Below are 16,408 nucleotides of genomic sequence, written 5' to 3' on the forward strand. Positions count from 1 at the left end.
CTGTCGTATTTCATATTTAAAGTAAATGCCTTTGCTGTCATCAGTCAGGTACAAGCTGTTGGGCTGTCTTAAATCTCCCATTACAGTGCCCTCTGCCATACTGCACACATGGATTAATAGTAGCTTTATATTTTTTAGGTTACAGCTGATCCAAGATTCCCGAAAAAGAAAGAGAGCGTTTCCTAAATAGAATGACTGACACGATTGTGAAGAGAGACTTTATTCAGAACATTATCTAATTCATTCTACAGGCAAGGAAACTCATCTACTTGGAGACTTAAACTTCTAAAGAAAACTGCTATGATCTAAAGAGATTGGCCATAAAACTATTTGTATTGAAAACTTAGCCTGCATGCCTTTAGTGAACTTCATTCATTAACATTCTTTCTGGCAAGGTTTCCATATCTCAGTGTTCATTTTATACTTTAATTTGGTTAGTAGGTCTTTGTTTAATCGTCCTATTGAAAGGAGAACAAAGAAGGTTTAGGTGATACAGTGAAGTAATGCACTACATTTTATCTCTGGAAAGCCCAGACAAAGTCAGAAGACTCTGATACCCTCCGGTTTTTTTTTTCTTCCAGGACATTTGGAATCACAAATCAGTTGAGGAGCATAAAGATCCTCACTGTACTTAACTGCAGACATCTTCAGAAGAGAAACACCTTGTCAACCATAGAAATTATGCTCTGAGTGCTACATACAGTTCTGAAGGCAGATTATCTAAGGAAAAGAGCATTTTCCATTACACCTGGGAGCAAGCCATTGCTCATCTCCATAAATCCACTCCATTAAGAATTGCTAGTTAAGGCATTTTCTTCACAGGGGCTTCTCTTTAGGATCTTGCTTTTAAGGCCAGGGAGTTTTCTGGGTGCACAGCATGTTATAACCGTTCATGATTTTGGTTAATTACTACCCCAGATTGCAACTGGGAAGCCAATTGTCTTGGATTCTCCACTAGTTTTTCAGATATAGCCTACTTTTCTAAGGAATACACTATGCACATGAAATATGTCTGAGTGATCTCATTAAGCTAAGTATCCAAGAGCTGGCTTTTAAAGAACAAAGGGGCAGACCCTCACCTTATGTAAGCTGACCTGACTCGAACTGCTGTCAGGGGACCTATGTCAATTCATGCCAGATACGAATCAGGCCCGCGATTGCGAGTGAGATTCAATGGGCTTTTCCCATTGCCTCACTTTTAAAAGGTTTTCCTCAATGTTTTCTCTTAATACTCCCTGTGGTGGCTTAAACCCATTACTTGCTCTGTCTCGCTGATTAACAAAACAACAGGTTTCCCTGTCTTGGTTTTTCACTTCCATGTAGACAGTAGTCTTCCTCCCAGTCATTAAAAGCGATCTCTCTTTCCTTGCAGGTCTTTGCTTCCCAAAAACCTCTAGCTAGGATTGTTGCTGTGCTCTGACCTAATGAGACAAGATGTAGCTTGTCCTCTGGAGGTCAGGAACACAAAAATCATCCTCTCTGACAAACCTTTCCCCCAGAACAGGGCTGGCATTCATATCACTCCCACAGCTCCACCAAAATACCCCCTAATAATTCCCTCTCTTCACATATGACGAACAAAAAAAAAAAAATAAAAATCAAGCAACAATTTGCAGCCAAAAAATCCCCCAAAACATATAAATAATTAAACATATAAATAAAAACAAACCTATAACCCTACCCAAGCAAAGTCCACAACCCGGAAAGGAACAAGAGCTATATATGCTATAGAGTTCATCTGGGACCTTGCTATTGCCAATGCCATACACACTGAAGGAACATGGAAATGCCACGATGGGTGGTATTGCAAACCCCACCACAGGCAATTTCATAATGGTCACTCAGTAGTAGTCAGATGTTAAGTATTTTTTGGACCTCAGTTCTTCTCAGTTTTAACACCATTGATGTCTGATATATCCAGTGCAAGTGAAAGGAGAATCAGACTCTTCATGTCTACTGACCAAGGCTCGATTCAAATGCATGACCTCAAGGTGAAAGGCTCCATCTCCCATTACTAATCCCATGAGCCACACAAGCCTCCTGAAAATGATTCTTTGGTTTTATTACCACATAGATCATTTCTAAAATCATAAACTGGGTTTAGGAAAGCAATCCTGACATAACAATGGACAAATGCATACTAACGTTTCTGAAATGCAGCCGAAATGGGAACTTAGGTACCTCCACTGGTACCTCGAATAATTTAATTGCTTAATCATGGGAAATTCTAATTTACTGAACATTGAGGGAAACTGATAAACAACTTACCAAAAGCCAGTTCTTTATTTTGCAACCAAATCAAAAAGGATCAAAGATGATATTCTGTGTGGGTCTATTACATAGGCAAAACCAGAAAGGATTTAAAAACATCCAGAAATCCAAAATTCAAAATTAAAACCAAGAACTTTCTTGACTGATGTGCTGACTGGTAATTAGTAAGGATAGAATATGAATGAGGTGGCAGTGAACAAAGAAGGTAACAGTGTACTTTTAATAACCCAATTTCATCTGTATCTCCACTGCTTTGCAATTTAACAGTCATATCAGCAAAACCTCATTTCCCTAACTAGACATGATGTTTTTAAAACATGACTAACTCATTCTCATTAATATCAATTTAGATGGCATTTAAAAAAATAATTCTTAATATTTGTGCAACAAGTTAAAGGTTTGTAGTCTAAAACGCCAGATGCTTATCAATGTACAATCCAAAAGAGAAGCATCCTAAAATTAGATGAGGTTGAAATTCATCCTGTAATTCCTGAAACATAAGGCATAACACTTCAAAATTATTTGTACATTATATTTGATTCACCTCTTAGACACATTGCACTAAAATATCTAATACTGTCACCATTCTGTCATATTTGGGGAGTTTTCCTTCTTTGTTTAAAACTGGGGGTACAACATACATTTCATAGCATACTTTATTTGTCATTACAAGGTAATACTCAAAATGGTATTATATGCTCTAAAGCCTTTACGGAGTGCTACGTGCCCATTCTTGAAACACACAACTGCTTCAAAATAAAATTAGCAGCATCTCCGGCTACAAATTAAAACTTGATTGCTACCATTAAAACTAATGTTAGAGCCCATAGCCTTCAGCCCCAATTCGGAAAGGTACTTAAGCAAGTGTGTAACTGAGCAAAAGAACAGTCCCACAGAAGGCAACAGGATTAGTCACTTCTTAAAAATTACACGTATGCTTAAAAACCTCCTGAATTAAGGCCTTAAGTATGATCTCAGCTGATTTCAATGCGTGTACCACTGGGGAAGCTCCTCCTGGGATGACTATCATAGTCCATTGCAGCTACAGGAGTAAACATAAAACGTAAGGGATTTTATTAACTGCCAGGATTACACACCTGCAAATTAAAAAAAGGAAAAGAAAAGGCACCAAACTCGGAACCCTACAAAATAATAATAATAATCATAAAAAGTACTTTATAAATATCAGGTATTTACATGACTGAAAATCTTTTAATGTGAGGTGTTTTTCCGCCTTGATGAAATGTACAAGCAATGTAAAGGTACATGGACAAAGACTAAAAAAAACAAAAACAAAGTATAAAATATATTACAGGTCCACCAAAAACAATTCACACGGAAGAAAAAAACTGACACAATAGAAACTTTCTTTTAAAAAATAGAAGATATTTCACAAAAGCTCGAACATGTTTATTTTATGTTAGTACTAAAAATCAAGGAAAAAAGCTTCATATATTCTTATCACAAAAATATTTACCAGCCACTTTTTTTTTTCCCCATGTTATGATTATCTGGTTATGCAGGAAGAGAGTTGAAAACTGTTTTCAGACTACAGAAATCATTCCAGAAGGTCTCTTTAGTTTACAGTTTGCTGCCATTTACACGGTGATCTCTCCCAACACCCCACTCAGGCTCAGGAGAGAATAAAAACAAATCAAAAAGGAGAGAGCAGATATCTGTATATACAACATGGATCGCTGCTGCTTCCAATCCTCAAGAGCTGTGTGGGTAACTATTTACCCTTTGTCTCACTCTGTGCAAGTTCCCTTCGGCAGGTGAAAGTCAGCGTCAGAACGGACTAAGATCTAACCCATGGGGGCCCACACGGTTTCAAAAAAAACCTCAACAGTCCTGAATGGACAGTGTATTTTTGTTCCTGATTCACTTGAGAGTCATAATCCATAAAACCTGATGACAGATGATGAGACAGAAGCACACTGAATCCCTCTACAAAGGAGTCAGGGTAGAAGTGCTGAAGTGACCGTATGACTTAAATCCACTGCAACGTCTTCAATGTGCTCTGTGCTTCCGCTTCTTGTGTTTTTTATCTTTCTTTTTGTTGGCACATTTAGAACAGAACCACTGCGTTTCTTCTGGGGGTTCAGTCGTAATTCCAACACAAGGCCTGTGAGTTTGACAAAAAAGCACAAGGTTTCAGTGAGCCAAGGCTACTTTTATTTCAAATCCCTATAAGGCACGTTTCTTTAGTTGGGAGACAGAATCTGACTAATATTTTCAGTCCAAAATCCATTACTGTAACAACAGCTAGACATTCAAAGTCTCTTGTTTTGAAACAGAAAATATATTAGAAGGCTACTTAGATAACAATGGTATGTCAATAAAATGAGATGTCTCCACTTTGGGGTGTAATAGGCCAGATAAAAGATAACATGTTTGTGGTAGGTAAAGCTTATTGTTTTTGCAGGCATTTTACCAGACAGCTATATGAAATGATTCGCTTCTTTATAAGAGCCCAGCCTTCCAAAAGTAGTAATGCTCCCATAACGTGACACATTCTAGCTGCATTCCTCGTGCTCATAATCATATGGTTCTTTCAATATCGCCAGACATGCACAGATTCCCTAACAATCTCAAAGCAACGCACTGGTTTTCTCGCACATTTCCCAGTATATTTCCACTAACAAAAAATCCCCAAGCAGGTGTTAACTTAAAATTTACTTTTGCAAACTTCCAAAGCAACAGAGGTAGAAGTGAAATTGTCCAAATGACCAGTGGGAACAAAGGGGAGCTGTTCAAACACACTGCTTTTTTGTAACTAATACGGGTTTTTTTAGGACAGCAGCAATCTTGGAAAGAATGATACAAAAGGAGAGGTGAGCAACTTACCAGTGATACCAATCATCACAATCATCACAGCCTATCATTGGACTGCCATCATCTGGTTTGTTACAGCCAGGACAGATCCAGATCTGGTTACCCCATTCATCTCGGATCTGGTGTAAAGAGGAACGAAAATGTTGATTGCTTTTAGCAACCACTGGGTAGCAAAGCTGATTTCTCCTTAAAGTTAGGTTTCCCGTTTACCTGCCAGAGCTATTCACTGCACACACTATTCCTGGATAGGGGCATATAAGAATACCCTAATTGCAAGTGCTTACCATTACCATTCAAATTGATTTGCTGTGCTGGACTTCAAACATTTTTATGCACTGGTCTATAAACAAGTAAAGCCAGTTAAACCACTTGATCCACGAGAATCCCCGACAATGCGAGGTCATGGTTGGCAGGGCTAACCGGACCTTGTCGTGCATCCACAGGTGCATCTCGAGTAGAGCCAGGGAGGTGATCCTCCCCCTCTATGCGACGCTGGTCAGGCCGCAGCTGGAGTATTGTGTCCAGTTCTGTGCGCCCCATTTCAGGAGGGATGTGGACAACATGGAGAGGGTCCAGAGGAGGGCCACCCGCATGATCCGGGGACAACAGGGCAGACCCTACAGTGAGAGACTGCGGGACTTGAACCTATTCAGCCTCCACAAGAGAAGGCTGAGGGGGGACCTGGTGACCGTCTATAAACTCACTAGGGGGAACCAGAAGGGTTTGGGGGAGACGCTGTTTCCCCTAGCCCCTGCTGGCATAACAAGGAATAATGGGCACAAGTTGATGGAGAGGAGGTACAGATTGGACATCCGAAAAAACTACTTCACAGTCAGGGCGGCTAGGAGCTGGAACCAACTTCCAAGGGAGGTGGTGCTGGCCCCTACCCTGGGGATCTTTAAGAAGAGGCTGGATACTTACCTGGCTGGACTCATTTGAGTCCCGTTTTTGTTTTTAGGGTGAGTGGTTTTGTTTGTGTTTTTGGGTTGTTCTCCCGCCCTGGCGGGGGGTCGGGCTAGAAGATCTATTAGGTCCCTTCCGACCCTGAAACTATGAAACTATGAAACTATGAATATTCATTCCCATATAACAATCACCATGATTTAACAACACAGGCCACTAGCTCTGGTATCGTCCCCATCAGAAGGACATTTTTATTCTTTAAATTCTATACTGGTTGGTGACAGAACAAGCAATGGCAGCCTCCTACATAAGATAGCAGCCTCGTGTATGTAATACATACAGTGAAATGTGTATGCACTGCCTTATTACTTATTAGCCAAACCCTTCCATTCAAGTAGCTGATAAGATCAAGGATATAAAAAGTTGTTACTGAGTAACTTTCCATTCCCTTCATGACATTTATGTCACAGGACAATGTACTAAAAAGTGTAAATGAAATGAGAGAGGCAGATCATTTACAGTATTAAGCAAATGTTTACTAACTCATCATACTCGATGCCTTATGATGGCCTTCTGTTATTAATTCCAGCTCGAACCGTATTCAAATTTGTAAAATTTCAAGCCTCTCATCTAACAAGGCTTTTGTATATTTTGGTAAAATATAAAAATGCACAACATTCCATTCTGTGAAGTACAGTTTATATGGGCAAATACATATACAGCCGTCCAAAGATTTACACTGATTTTATCACTTATAAACAAGGATTGGCAGGATGACTAAGTCTTATTCTAAAGATTGCATGTGTTTGTTTTCAGCAGTTGCTGGAACACACTGTCACATCCCATGTAGGAGAATCACTTTTTCTTGTTATGCAGAAAGCTTATAAAAATTACATTTAGAGTGAAAAAAGACAATAAATACTATGGGGGGGGGGGGAACCTAACTACACACTGGACTATAAATCTCATACCATCTTCCAGGGAAATCAATAAAAATGCTCAAGGGCTGCACCCAATCTATCGTTCATGACTGACTCCTTTTAAAGTCTTGGGTTTTTTGTCATTCAAAACTAGATGACACAAGGCACAAGAAAATATGAAGCACTGGGCCTGCACTGACAGGGAAATGCACTGGCCAGTGTAACACAATTTGGTTTTAATAATCATTTTTATCAACACATCTAATCTTACTTTTGCAAAGTCATTTCCTGTTGGTGCAAAAAAACCATTTGGTCCCGACATAAAGTGGCTACCTGGACTTCAGGATGCTAGGCTCACACAAAGGCATCTCTCTGAAGTAATCAACGTAGAAAAAAACAACACGCCGTACCACTCTGCTGCAAACAAACAGCAGTACAGCTGTAGGAGTGCCAATTACAGCCAATTATAACCTGCTCGAGCAGCCTGGCTGTTAAAATGCCAAGCAAAACCTGCAGAATGCTTCCAAGATGGGCACTGTTTCTTTGCAGGTGTTCAACTTGGGACATTTCCTGTTTTCATCTGAGGGGCTGGTAGTGCCACCTACAGTTAAGGCAGCCCGACACTTTCTCTTTACAAGTCCCTGGTTTTAGATGATAAGAACTCTTCCAAACTTTAACTGTTCAGGGCAAAATGTTCCATTCTGCTTCAGCTAGATTTTTATTTATTTATTCATTTCGTGTAGAAGTTTTAAGGTAACAACAATTGGCGCTTTTTGGGAGACGGCTGACTGAGAGGTGCAGACAGGGTGAGGGCAAAGGTCTTGGCTCTGGACTCCCACTGAAGAGGCTAAATCGAAATATTCAGGAACTACCTATTTACCGAATGAGGCAAAATTCCTGTAGGAAAAAATTGTAAGACCACTGTAAATTAAAGACTGTACACTAATCCTGGCATTTCCTACCTCAACAGCACTTGGCTTTGCAAGCTTACAGTTCGTTATTTTAATTTGTTGCATATAAATCTTTTAGGCACAATAATGAGAGCAAAGTTACTAACCTCCCATCTTATGATATCGTTACAGAATATCCTTCCTTAGCTGGAGGAAAAAAAAGATGCTTTTGTGGTTAAGACACTGGGTTAGGGTTAATGGTGGATGGACTCTTGTCCTGGCACAAACTTCCTGTGTGATTTTGGGTGGGTCATGTCATTGCTTTGTGCCCCAATTACCCAGTTATGCAAAAGTAGTGATATGATAACGTTTTCATTTTTCCTTCCCTCGTTTTGTCTTGGCCATTTAGATGATAAATTATTTGTCCCTTGCTATGTGTATGGTCAGGGCTTATACAACGAAGCCTTGACCTCAGTTGGGGTCTCTGGCTAATTTGAAATAAGAAAAAATGGATCGGCTATTAGCAGTGGCCTCCACTCCCCCGATAAGGTAGCAAGACTTTGCATAAAGAAATACTGAGCTTAGAACACAAGTTTTCCCCTCTGTAATTAAACTAATGCTATCTGAAAATTGTTTGCTTTTAATGCTTATTGCGAAAATGAGATGTAGTACCATCCCTCTGCAAGCAGTTCTCTCCTACAGTAAATTTCCTGGGGCACTGCTGTAATACAAGTAAAGTGATGATATATTTATTTTTGTGATAAAAATGGCAATATCATGGTTAGTATCTTCAACCCAAAAAGCTTTACTAAAACTGGTATGCAAATTGAACATGGGGATCCCTTCACCCAGCACTGTAATCAACTCCGGAGTGAAATGTAGCAGCTGGTTTAATAGGGCCTGGGAACATGATACAACAGTTTAAGGCAGGCAGTGAAGAATACAGTTTCCATTAGAAACCACATGGTAAATTTACAGGAGGCATCATTATAAAACAACAGCATTAACTGCAACATTTGGTCGATTTCTCATTTTAAGTGTAGGAAATACTATAATAAAAGCAAGCACCAGGATACTATAAATGGTGAAATGCTTAAAGTGGCACCCATGAAAGATACAGGTGCAAGACACAATTATTCATGTTGGAATATAGCCAAACGAGGGTAACGATTCTACTGGTTTCTGCATAGAGCTGCATCGTGTTCTTTAAATAGGGTCACCATATGTCCCAGTTTTGCCAGGACAGTCCTGGGTTTCATAGGCCATCCCGGCATCCTGGCCAGTTAGCTAAAATTGAAGCAAAAGTCCCGGATTGGTGCCACCCCACCCACTCCAGCTTCTCCTGAGCAGTGGCTGGAGGCTGGGGGGCAAGCTGGGCTAAGCAGTGCTCCTCCTGCCTGGGGCAGAGATCAGCCAGGCAGGGTGGGCCAGAGAAAGGGTCCAGAGACCAGGTACCTGTGTGGGGCAGGCCAGGATGGCTGCCCACTGCCAGAGGCATTGTGCCCTTCTGCTGTGGCTGCTGCTAAGCCCCCTGCTGCTCACAGCAGCTCCAGGTGGCTGCCGGTGACAGGGGAGGCATCATGTGGCCACACATCCTGGGTTGGTGGAGCTTAGGGGTGCTGCACAACGACCACTCCCAGCTGGGTCCAGCTTCTGTGCATGGAGGATGGAGCCTGGCTGCAGGTCTCCATGCTATCCTGCCCCACCCCACCCCACCATCAGGGTTACTGGGAGCTGTGGGGTTAGAGTGGCAGGGTGTGGTAACCTTCATCCTGGATCCCCTTACCCCATCCTGGATTTCCTTCAAAATAATATGGTCACCCTACCTTTAAAGATCAGACATGCTAACATCTTTAGCTTTTACATCTTTTCTAGAGGAAAACAATTTCCAGCAACACAAGAATCTTAGCCCCAAGCTAAACAGTTGGTGCCATACTTCCTCAGAGGAAGGAGTGCACTGTTCCTGCATTATACAGAGTTCTGTATTGAACATCCAAGTATTAGCTCCACTTGAGTCAGGATGAGATCACAGAAAATGATGAAATGGCTAATTAACAACATGCAGCCAATGCAGTCAACATCTCACCGGCATTATGACATGCGCAGAGATTGGTGTTACACACTTACCACGTAAGTACTGACAGTCTCCGTTACCACGCTCCGAACTGGTGCTTTGGATCCTCCTGCAGCCGAGACAGCAGGAGAAGGGGGTGGTATCAGAGCCGGCTGGATAGCAGGTGGTGGCAGTGGAGGAGGAGCTGGAGCAGGAGGAGGGGTCACATGGACAGGAGCTGGTACCGGAGATGGTGCAGGTGGAGGTGTTTTAGGCCGATTCACGGGAGTAGAGGGTTTAGCCTCCGGAGCTGACACCACTTTGCTGATGACTCTGACAGTCAAAAAAAAATGAAAGAATTAATATACAACAGCTGTAAAAAGGCATTGACTAAATATGAGAAACAATCACGAGGCCAATTCATTTTGCCCTTCAAGATAGTTTTGTCGCAGCACTAGGACAGTTTTAAGATCCTGACTTGTGACCAAGTTGAAGTAAACCGCCAGTACAGTGTGAACTCCTCTGCATGTCTCAACTAGACTTGTTCTGTAGCCACGTTCTCCAAGGCTTCAATAAACCACATTCATTTTCCCAATTTTATCATGTTAATAGTCAAGTCTGTGGGAATTATTGCCAAGGAAAGTTTACCAGTTAGGAACAGCAATTTCCATGTTCAAAGTGAGAGGTGCCCCAATCCTCCTAAGAATCTCCATTAGTGGTTCTACATGTTTGCTAGTTCGGTACTTCTTTTCTAGGATGCTTGTGGAATTAGTGGTGAATTCTATCATGAAAAACAAGTGACATATGCTACATATTCAGCCACTGAAATACTACTTTAGTACCTGAAGTAGACAGCATATAGCTCTAACAAATACACACTGAAGAACAGTTTTGCACAGGCTGAAGAAAACAGTAGATGACCTGATATTTAAGCTATGTACAGGCATTCAGTTTGTCCTGGAAAAGTCTGTTCTCCCTGTAGAAACCATGAGCATACAGATGTTTAGGATTTTTCTCCCTTTTGGCAAAAATGGCTGCTCTAGCAGAAAAATAACCTGAAACAACCAGGGCTAAATCACTCTCAGGAGAGTGACTTCTGGGAGAATGAATGTCTATACATGTTCCCTATGACAGAACCCACAGCACAGTCCTCCACTCTCTCAGGGTGCTTTGCTTCTGCCACCCTCTGCCTCCCCCAGGGAGACAGCATGCTGCTCACTGGACGCTACTGCTCCAGCCAAGCAGGGAGCATAATATGTTCCCTTCACAATCTACAAATTGAGCTACAGGGAGACAGACTGACCCTGATCAGTCTGGTCAGCTAATCAGGGCTGCCCTGTGCATTGTTACCACTTGTCTCCAGGTAGACTGAGGAAGCCTGCAGAGCAGGTTAAGATGTTTGCCCAAAGGCTCCCTGACTATGCAGCACCAGCACTACCAGCTCTCTGCTCTTCAGGGTCTCAGTATTCAAATATCTGTTCAGGCATCTCTGGGTAAGTTTTTCTACCAGAAGAACAAATCTGGGAGAATTCTCTCAGATCACCTACATGTGTGTATGCAGCCTTATTAGGTAATACTTTATACATATAATGCTATAAGCAAGGCAGTGAATTTAACAGAAAGAGGAGGAATAAGGTCCCTGCTATAAAAATCTTACAATCTAGTTCAGAAGCAGAGGGTTGAGATAATGAAAAGATACTAGTGTACCTAAAATAAGAACAGAAGGATGCTTGTTTTCAGATAGATGCGTCTTCTTATATAGTTCCTTTAGCTAAAATGATTTTGCAAGGCTAAGGTGGGAGTGTGGATCAATGGTTGACATGCTGGAAAGGTGTGGGTTCTGAGGACAGATTTAAATAGAAGTGAATACTCCAGATAGTGCAGCAGGATGGGAAGAAAGGTGAAGGAAGCGGAATTGGATAAAGTCAAAGGAAAAGGGATGAAAACTTGGCTCCACTGAAGTTAAGGGGAATTATGCTTCTAACTGCAGGTAAAGCTGTTGTGGGTTACTTTCCACCTGCCACTGTTCAAGAGCATGTCCATGAGCAGCAACCTCGGAGCAGCTGACGCATGGCAGAGCCACGTTCCTCTGTACCTTAGATAGTGGCCTCAAGGTCAGACAGAGCTGAACAGAGTCTCCAGCTCAGCCAAGGGAGCTTTTCCCATGCTGATTTCCATATTAGTAAAAAGAAATTATGATAGACCACTACTATGCCTGATTATCAGCACAAACAGAGATAAAAGGGGAGATAATAAGAAAACCTTTTTCTAGGAAATAAGTTGTTAAAAGAATATTTACTATCATGCACTTAACCATTTTCATTAAAAGGGGATAAAGCATTCTTTAATGTCACAAATGATTCCTGTTGACAAGAATGCCCTAAGAGTACACTGCAGCTATTCTCTTGCGATAGTCAACATACAGTGTGGCCAGGCAAAATCTGCATCCAGCATGGAATCTAAACTGAATTGCAAGAAAGATTTGAAATTATAAAACATTTAATGCTAAGCTGATATATTAACCTTAAAAAAATCTAGAGAGCTTCTAGTTGTGAAAGCCTATTTGCACTACTAAACTACAATGCTAACAAACAAGTTACAGAAAAGAATCATAATAAAAAATATAGTTCTGGTAACCAAATCTGTTATGGTCTCCACCTGCTGTGGACTAAAGATGAGAGACAGAAAAAGAACAACCAAACTGGAGGAACACAAGAAAACTAGCAACAGAGAAAGCTTGAAATGATGTGGGATTGATTTCCAGAGTCAGTAACACTGTTTACAACTTCAACCTCATGACTCTGCACTTCTGCTATAAAAAACCTGACAATAATAAAAATGAGATGAGGGACAGAGGGCAAATCAACACAGAGGGCAAATTATTTGGCACAGAAAAAAATATTCTTTGGATAGTTCAAAGAACATCCTTGCTCCTTCCTTTCCCTCTTTTTGTTTATATCTTTTTATGATTAAACTACAAATCTTCAGGCCACAATCTTTTAAGCACAGCCTAAGAAAATGTGCTAGCCACCGTGATTTTAAACACAACCTTCTGTCTAGTGCAAGTGAAGTCTAATATCTGTTTAAACAAAGGTATTAGCTGGTTATGGTGAATGGTATCTAGAACTGTACTAGCTTTTAATGCCTTTTTCTAGCATAGATAAAGACAGGTCCTGTCCCTTAATGGGGTCTTAGAAGCCACTATAAGAAAACTGATGAAAATGCTTCAGCAACTCCAAATGCACGGGCAGGTCAAAACAAACTCTTACTCTGTTCACTAATTACTAGTAGCTGTAGTAGTAACAAGCAGCAGTCAATTTACTGCCACTCATAGAAGGGAACTTAAAGGTGTTAAATAATTTCCTACCTTCAGATATAATTGATTTGATAGCCATCATTCTTATACTGGACTGTGGGTGTGACTGGAACAAGCACCCAGTACAAGGTCGGTTTGTTTATCTTGGCTTTGACACAGTTATCATGTAGGAAAGATCTGCATTTGGAAACACCCTTGGACCTACCAATGTATAAAGCTAATGACATGCTGTGGCAGAAAAGAAAGGAATTGCTCATGCTTATATCACTTGAGAGATGATGGGGTAATTTCAGAGAGGATGGATCCCTTGGTCTCCTGTCTGAAGACGGGGGCTGTATACACGGTAATACGTAGGTGGGGAGAAACTACAGTAAAACAGCGACCCTGTGACTAATAATTAACGTTACTTCAGACTTGTATAGAACAATAACCACAAACGCTTTATAAATGAGAGCAACAATTTTACAGGTGATGAAATTGAATTGGAGAAGCCTAAGATCACGTTGTAAAACAGAGGCAGACACCAAAACCAAACCCTTGCCCTCATAACCAGTTCCTTGCTTAGATGCGCCATCACCCATGAGGCCACAGGAATTTAGAAGCAGGTAATAATTTACTTTAATATGTTTACTACCTATTTTCAAAACGTGCTAATGCGAGACACGGCATGGCACTTGCACAAAAGAGTCGGAGGCTAGATTAAATTACTCTTAGAGACAACCAGAGAAAACTCGAGATCAGGCAGCGAACGAAACGTGTTCAGAACCTTGAGATCAGAGTTACGTTTCTCCGTGGGCTGCTTGCCTACCAACATGTCATCACGATTATTTTCTATATTAAAAAGATAAAAATCAAATATTAACATTTTTATGAAAATGGCTGTTTCAGAATGAAGGGGTGTGAGAAAACCCTTGGACTAGATGTGGTAATGAGAGCCTCCATTCACCGTACAAAGTAAAAACTATAACCACTCCCTTCCCAAAGAAACTGGAATTATTGCATAGGCTTTGTAGTACAGCTGTTATTTTCCCCTCCAACTTTTAAGTATCCTTTGAACTTTTTTTTTTTTTTTTTTTTTTTTTACGGCAAGATGAAATACATCTCATACAAAATGTCTTAATGCATTTATAAAAAAATACATGCATTTATAACTAATATCCTAAAGTATGTAAAGATATAGTGGAATCCATTTATAAAGGAGGATTTGGTCAATTCCACTTTGATCATTACTTTGGACTGATCAATCCATTCAGACCCATGAAAAAGACCTCCCCAAACATGGGCACGGAAGAAAGTGTTATCTCGCAAGCACAGAGCAACCCATAATTTTTAGTACCAAGGCAGACATCCTTGCAAGCCAGGCAAAAATCCTGGGAAGGCAGGATTTTTAGTACCAGGACAGAACAGCCAAGTTATAATTGGCTCTAACTGGCCCAAACTGTGACCCAGTGCCTCTGGAGCAGAGGGAGACTCAAAGGTATTTCATTTATTTCCTACCTTTGGAAGTAACTGGTCTGATATCACCATGATTCTCACATTGCCTACTTAGTATAAGCAGAGGGAAAAGACAAGTGTGCCAAAAGCCTTCAGAAAAGTATGATCTGAATCACTAAGTTGAATGTTTATTACTAGAGGTGATGCCACAAAATAATTATACTGAGTTATCACAGGCTAGCCAGGAGTCAGTCTAATGAACCTCATTTTATTGAGGGTAAGGTTCCAAATGAATTCTTCCTCAAAAGCTGGCTAAATTTACTTCCCACTCTCATAAGTGCCTTAGGCATGTAGGAGCCCAGGGTGTTTTTAATTAGAGCGGGTCCGAAAGTGCCCGGAGTGCCTGGAGTGTCTCGTGTATCAGTGAATCCATGCTTCAAAATGACGGCAAGGATGCTTTATCTAAAGCTCAACGAATGAGCTTTAGTTAATGCCCCCCCTCCTTCTTAAGTACAGGGACACTGATAGCCGAGACGTGGAGGCTGGCTGGAGCGCGGTAACTACCACACTCCAGCAGACTCTATTAATAGAGTCCACTCCGATGTGCTGTAATTCCAGCGCGTTGGAACAGCCTCCGGGCTCATGTACAGGCACCCCTAAAGTGCAGTTAAAGAGGAAAAGTTACTTTAGTTATTGCAGTATAACCAAATCATTCCTTGCACTGATAATTTTTGACAGGTAAGGGAGGAAAATAAACTGTACTGGTAACTATTTTGATATAAAAGCACCAAACCTCTAACTGAAACAGTTGCACTGAGAAAACATCAAGTAGGCTGCAGATAAAGTTAAGAATTTCAAAAATGCCAACAGGAATTAGGAACTTAAATGCCACTGATTTTCTATAAGACTCTGGCTCCTAAAATATTATATTAAGGCCTAATATTAAGGCCCCAGAAGATGTGTTTTTTGTAGCAGCAAAAAGTTTGTAGTGCTACAAAAGGTAAATTGTTACTGACGGGCACACGTACGCAGCCCACTGGTTGCTTGGCTGGAGGGTGGGGAAGCTGCCCCAAGGGCAGCTCCAGCCATGGGTGCCAGGGGGCTGCTCCCCCAGGGGAATCTGCCAGACAGGCTCACTGACCAGCTTGTGAGGGTTTTAAAGTTCCCAGTTCACAAGTAGCGCCAAAGCTGGCTGGAGCCAGTCTCTGGATCCCCACAAGCCCTTTAAAGTTCCTGTGTTTTAATGGGCTGCTTGTGTGCGAGTACCAAGAACCCTTTCAAGTTCCTGGGTTGCAGACAGCCCTGTTGTCCTTGCAGTCAGGTGGCAAAGGCGACAGGGCTCCCTGTGAGCCTCCTGTGGCAGCAGGGGCAGAGTTTTGAGGACTTGAAGGGGCTGGCAAGCTTGCACTGCTGGGGAACAAGAGTGAGGGGGCTGCTGGGGAATCCCCTGCAGCAACCAGAGGTGGTGGGGGAGGGGAAGGAGAGGGGCCTGTGGCTCCCAATCAGCCCCTGCCACCACCGCTTGCACAGAGGCAAGAGTGAGAAGGCTCCCAGCAAACTATGGCAGGGTTAGAAGCTCAGGCTAGATATCAGGACAAACTACTTCACAGTCAGGACGGCTAGGATCTGAAACCAACTTCCAAGGTAAGTGGTGCTCGCTTCTACCCTGGGGTCTTCAAAAGGAGGCTGGACAGACACCTTGCTGGAGTCATTTGACCCCAGCATCCTTTCCTGCCCATGGCAGGGGGTCGGGGTCTATGGTTTGCTCCGGTTCCTTCTGACCCCC

At 41.7% G+C, this 16,408-nt stretch overlaps 1 protein-coding gene across 1 annotated transcript in view; it reads right to left on the reverse strand.

Moving 5' to 3' along the window:
• Window positions 1-2,270: 2,270 nt before the first annotated feature.
• The window catches only part of TAF3 (TATA-box binding protein associated factor 3), a 157,903-nt gene continuing 143,765 nt past the window's right edge, over window positions 2,271-16,408 (reverse strand). Inside the window, exons 6-8 of the mRNA XM_025213312.1 lie at window positions 9,947-10,205; window positions 5,119-5,225; window positions 2,271-4,396 (exon numbers count right to left, since the gene is read on the reverse strand). Of these exons, the coding sequence (XP_025069097.1) occupies window positions 4,282-4,396; window positions 5,119-5,225; window positions 9,947-10,205 (481 nt within the window). The 3' untranslated portion in view covers window positions 2,271-4,281. The remainder of the gene's footprint in view (window positions 4,397-5,118; window positions 5,226-9,946; window positions 10,206-16,408) is intronic.

This window comes from Alligator sinensis, unplaced genomic scaffold (genome assembly GCF_000455745.1).
Source record: "Alligator sinensis unplaced genomic scaffold, ASM45574v1 scaffold268_1, whole genome shotgun sequence".
Classification (NCBI taxonomy): Eukaryota; Metazoa; Chordata; order Crocodylia; family Alligatoridae; genus Alligator; species Alligator sinensis.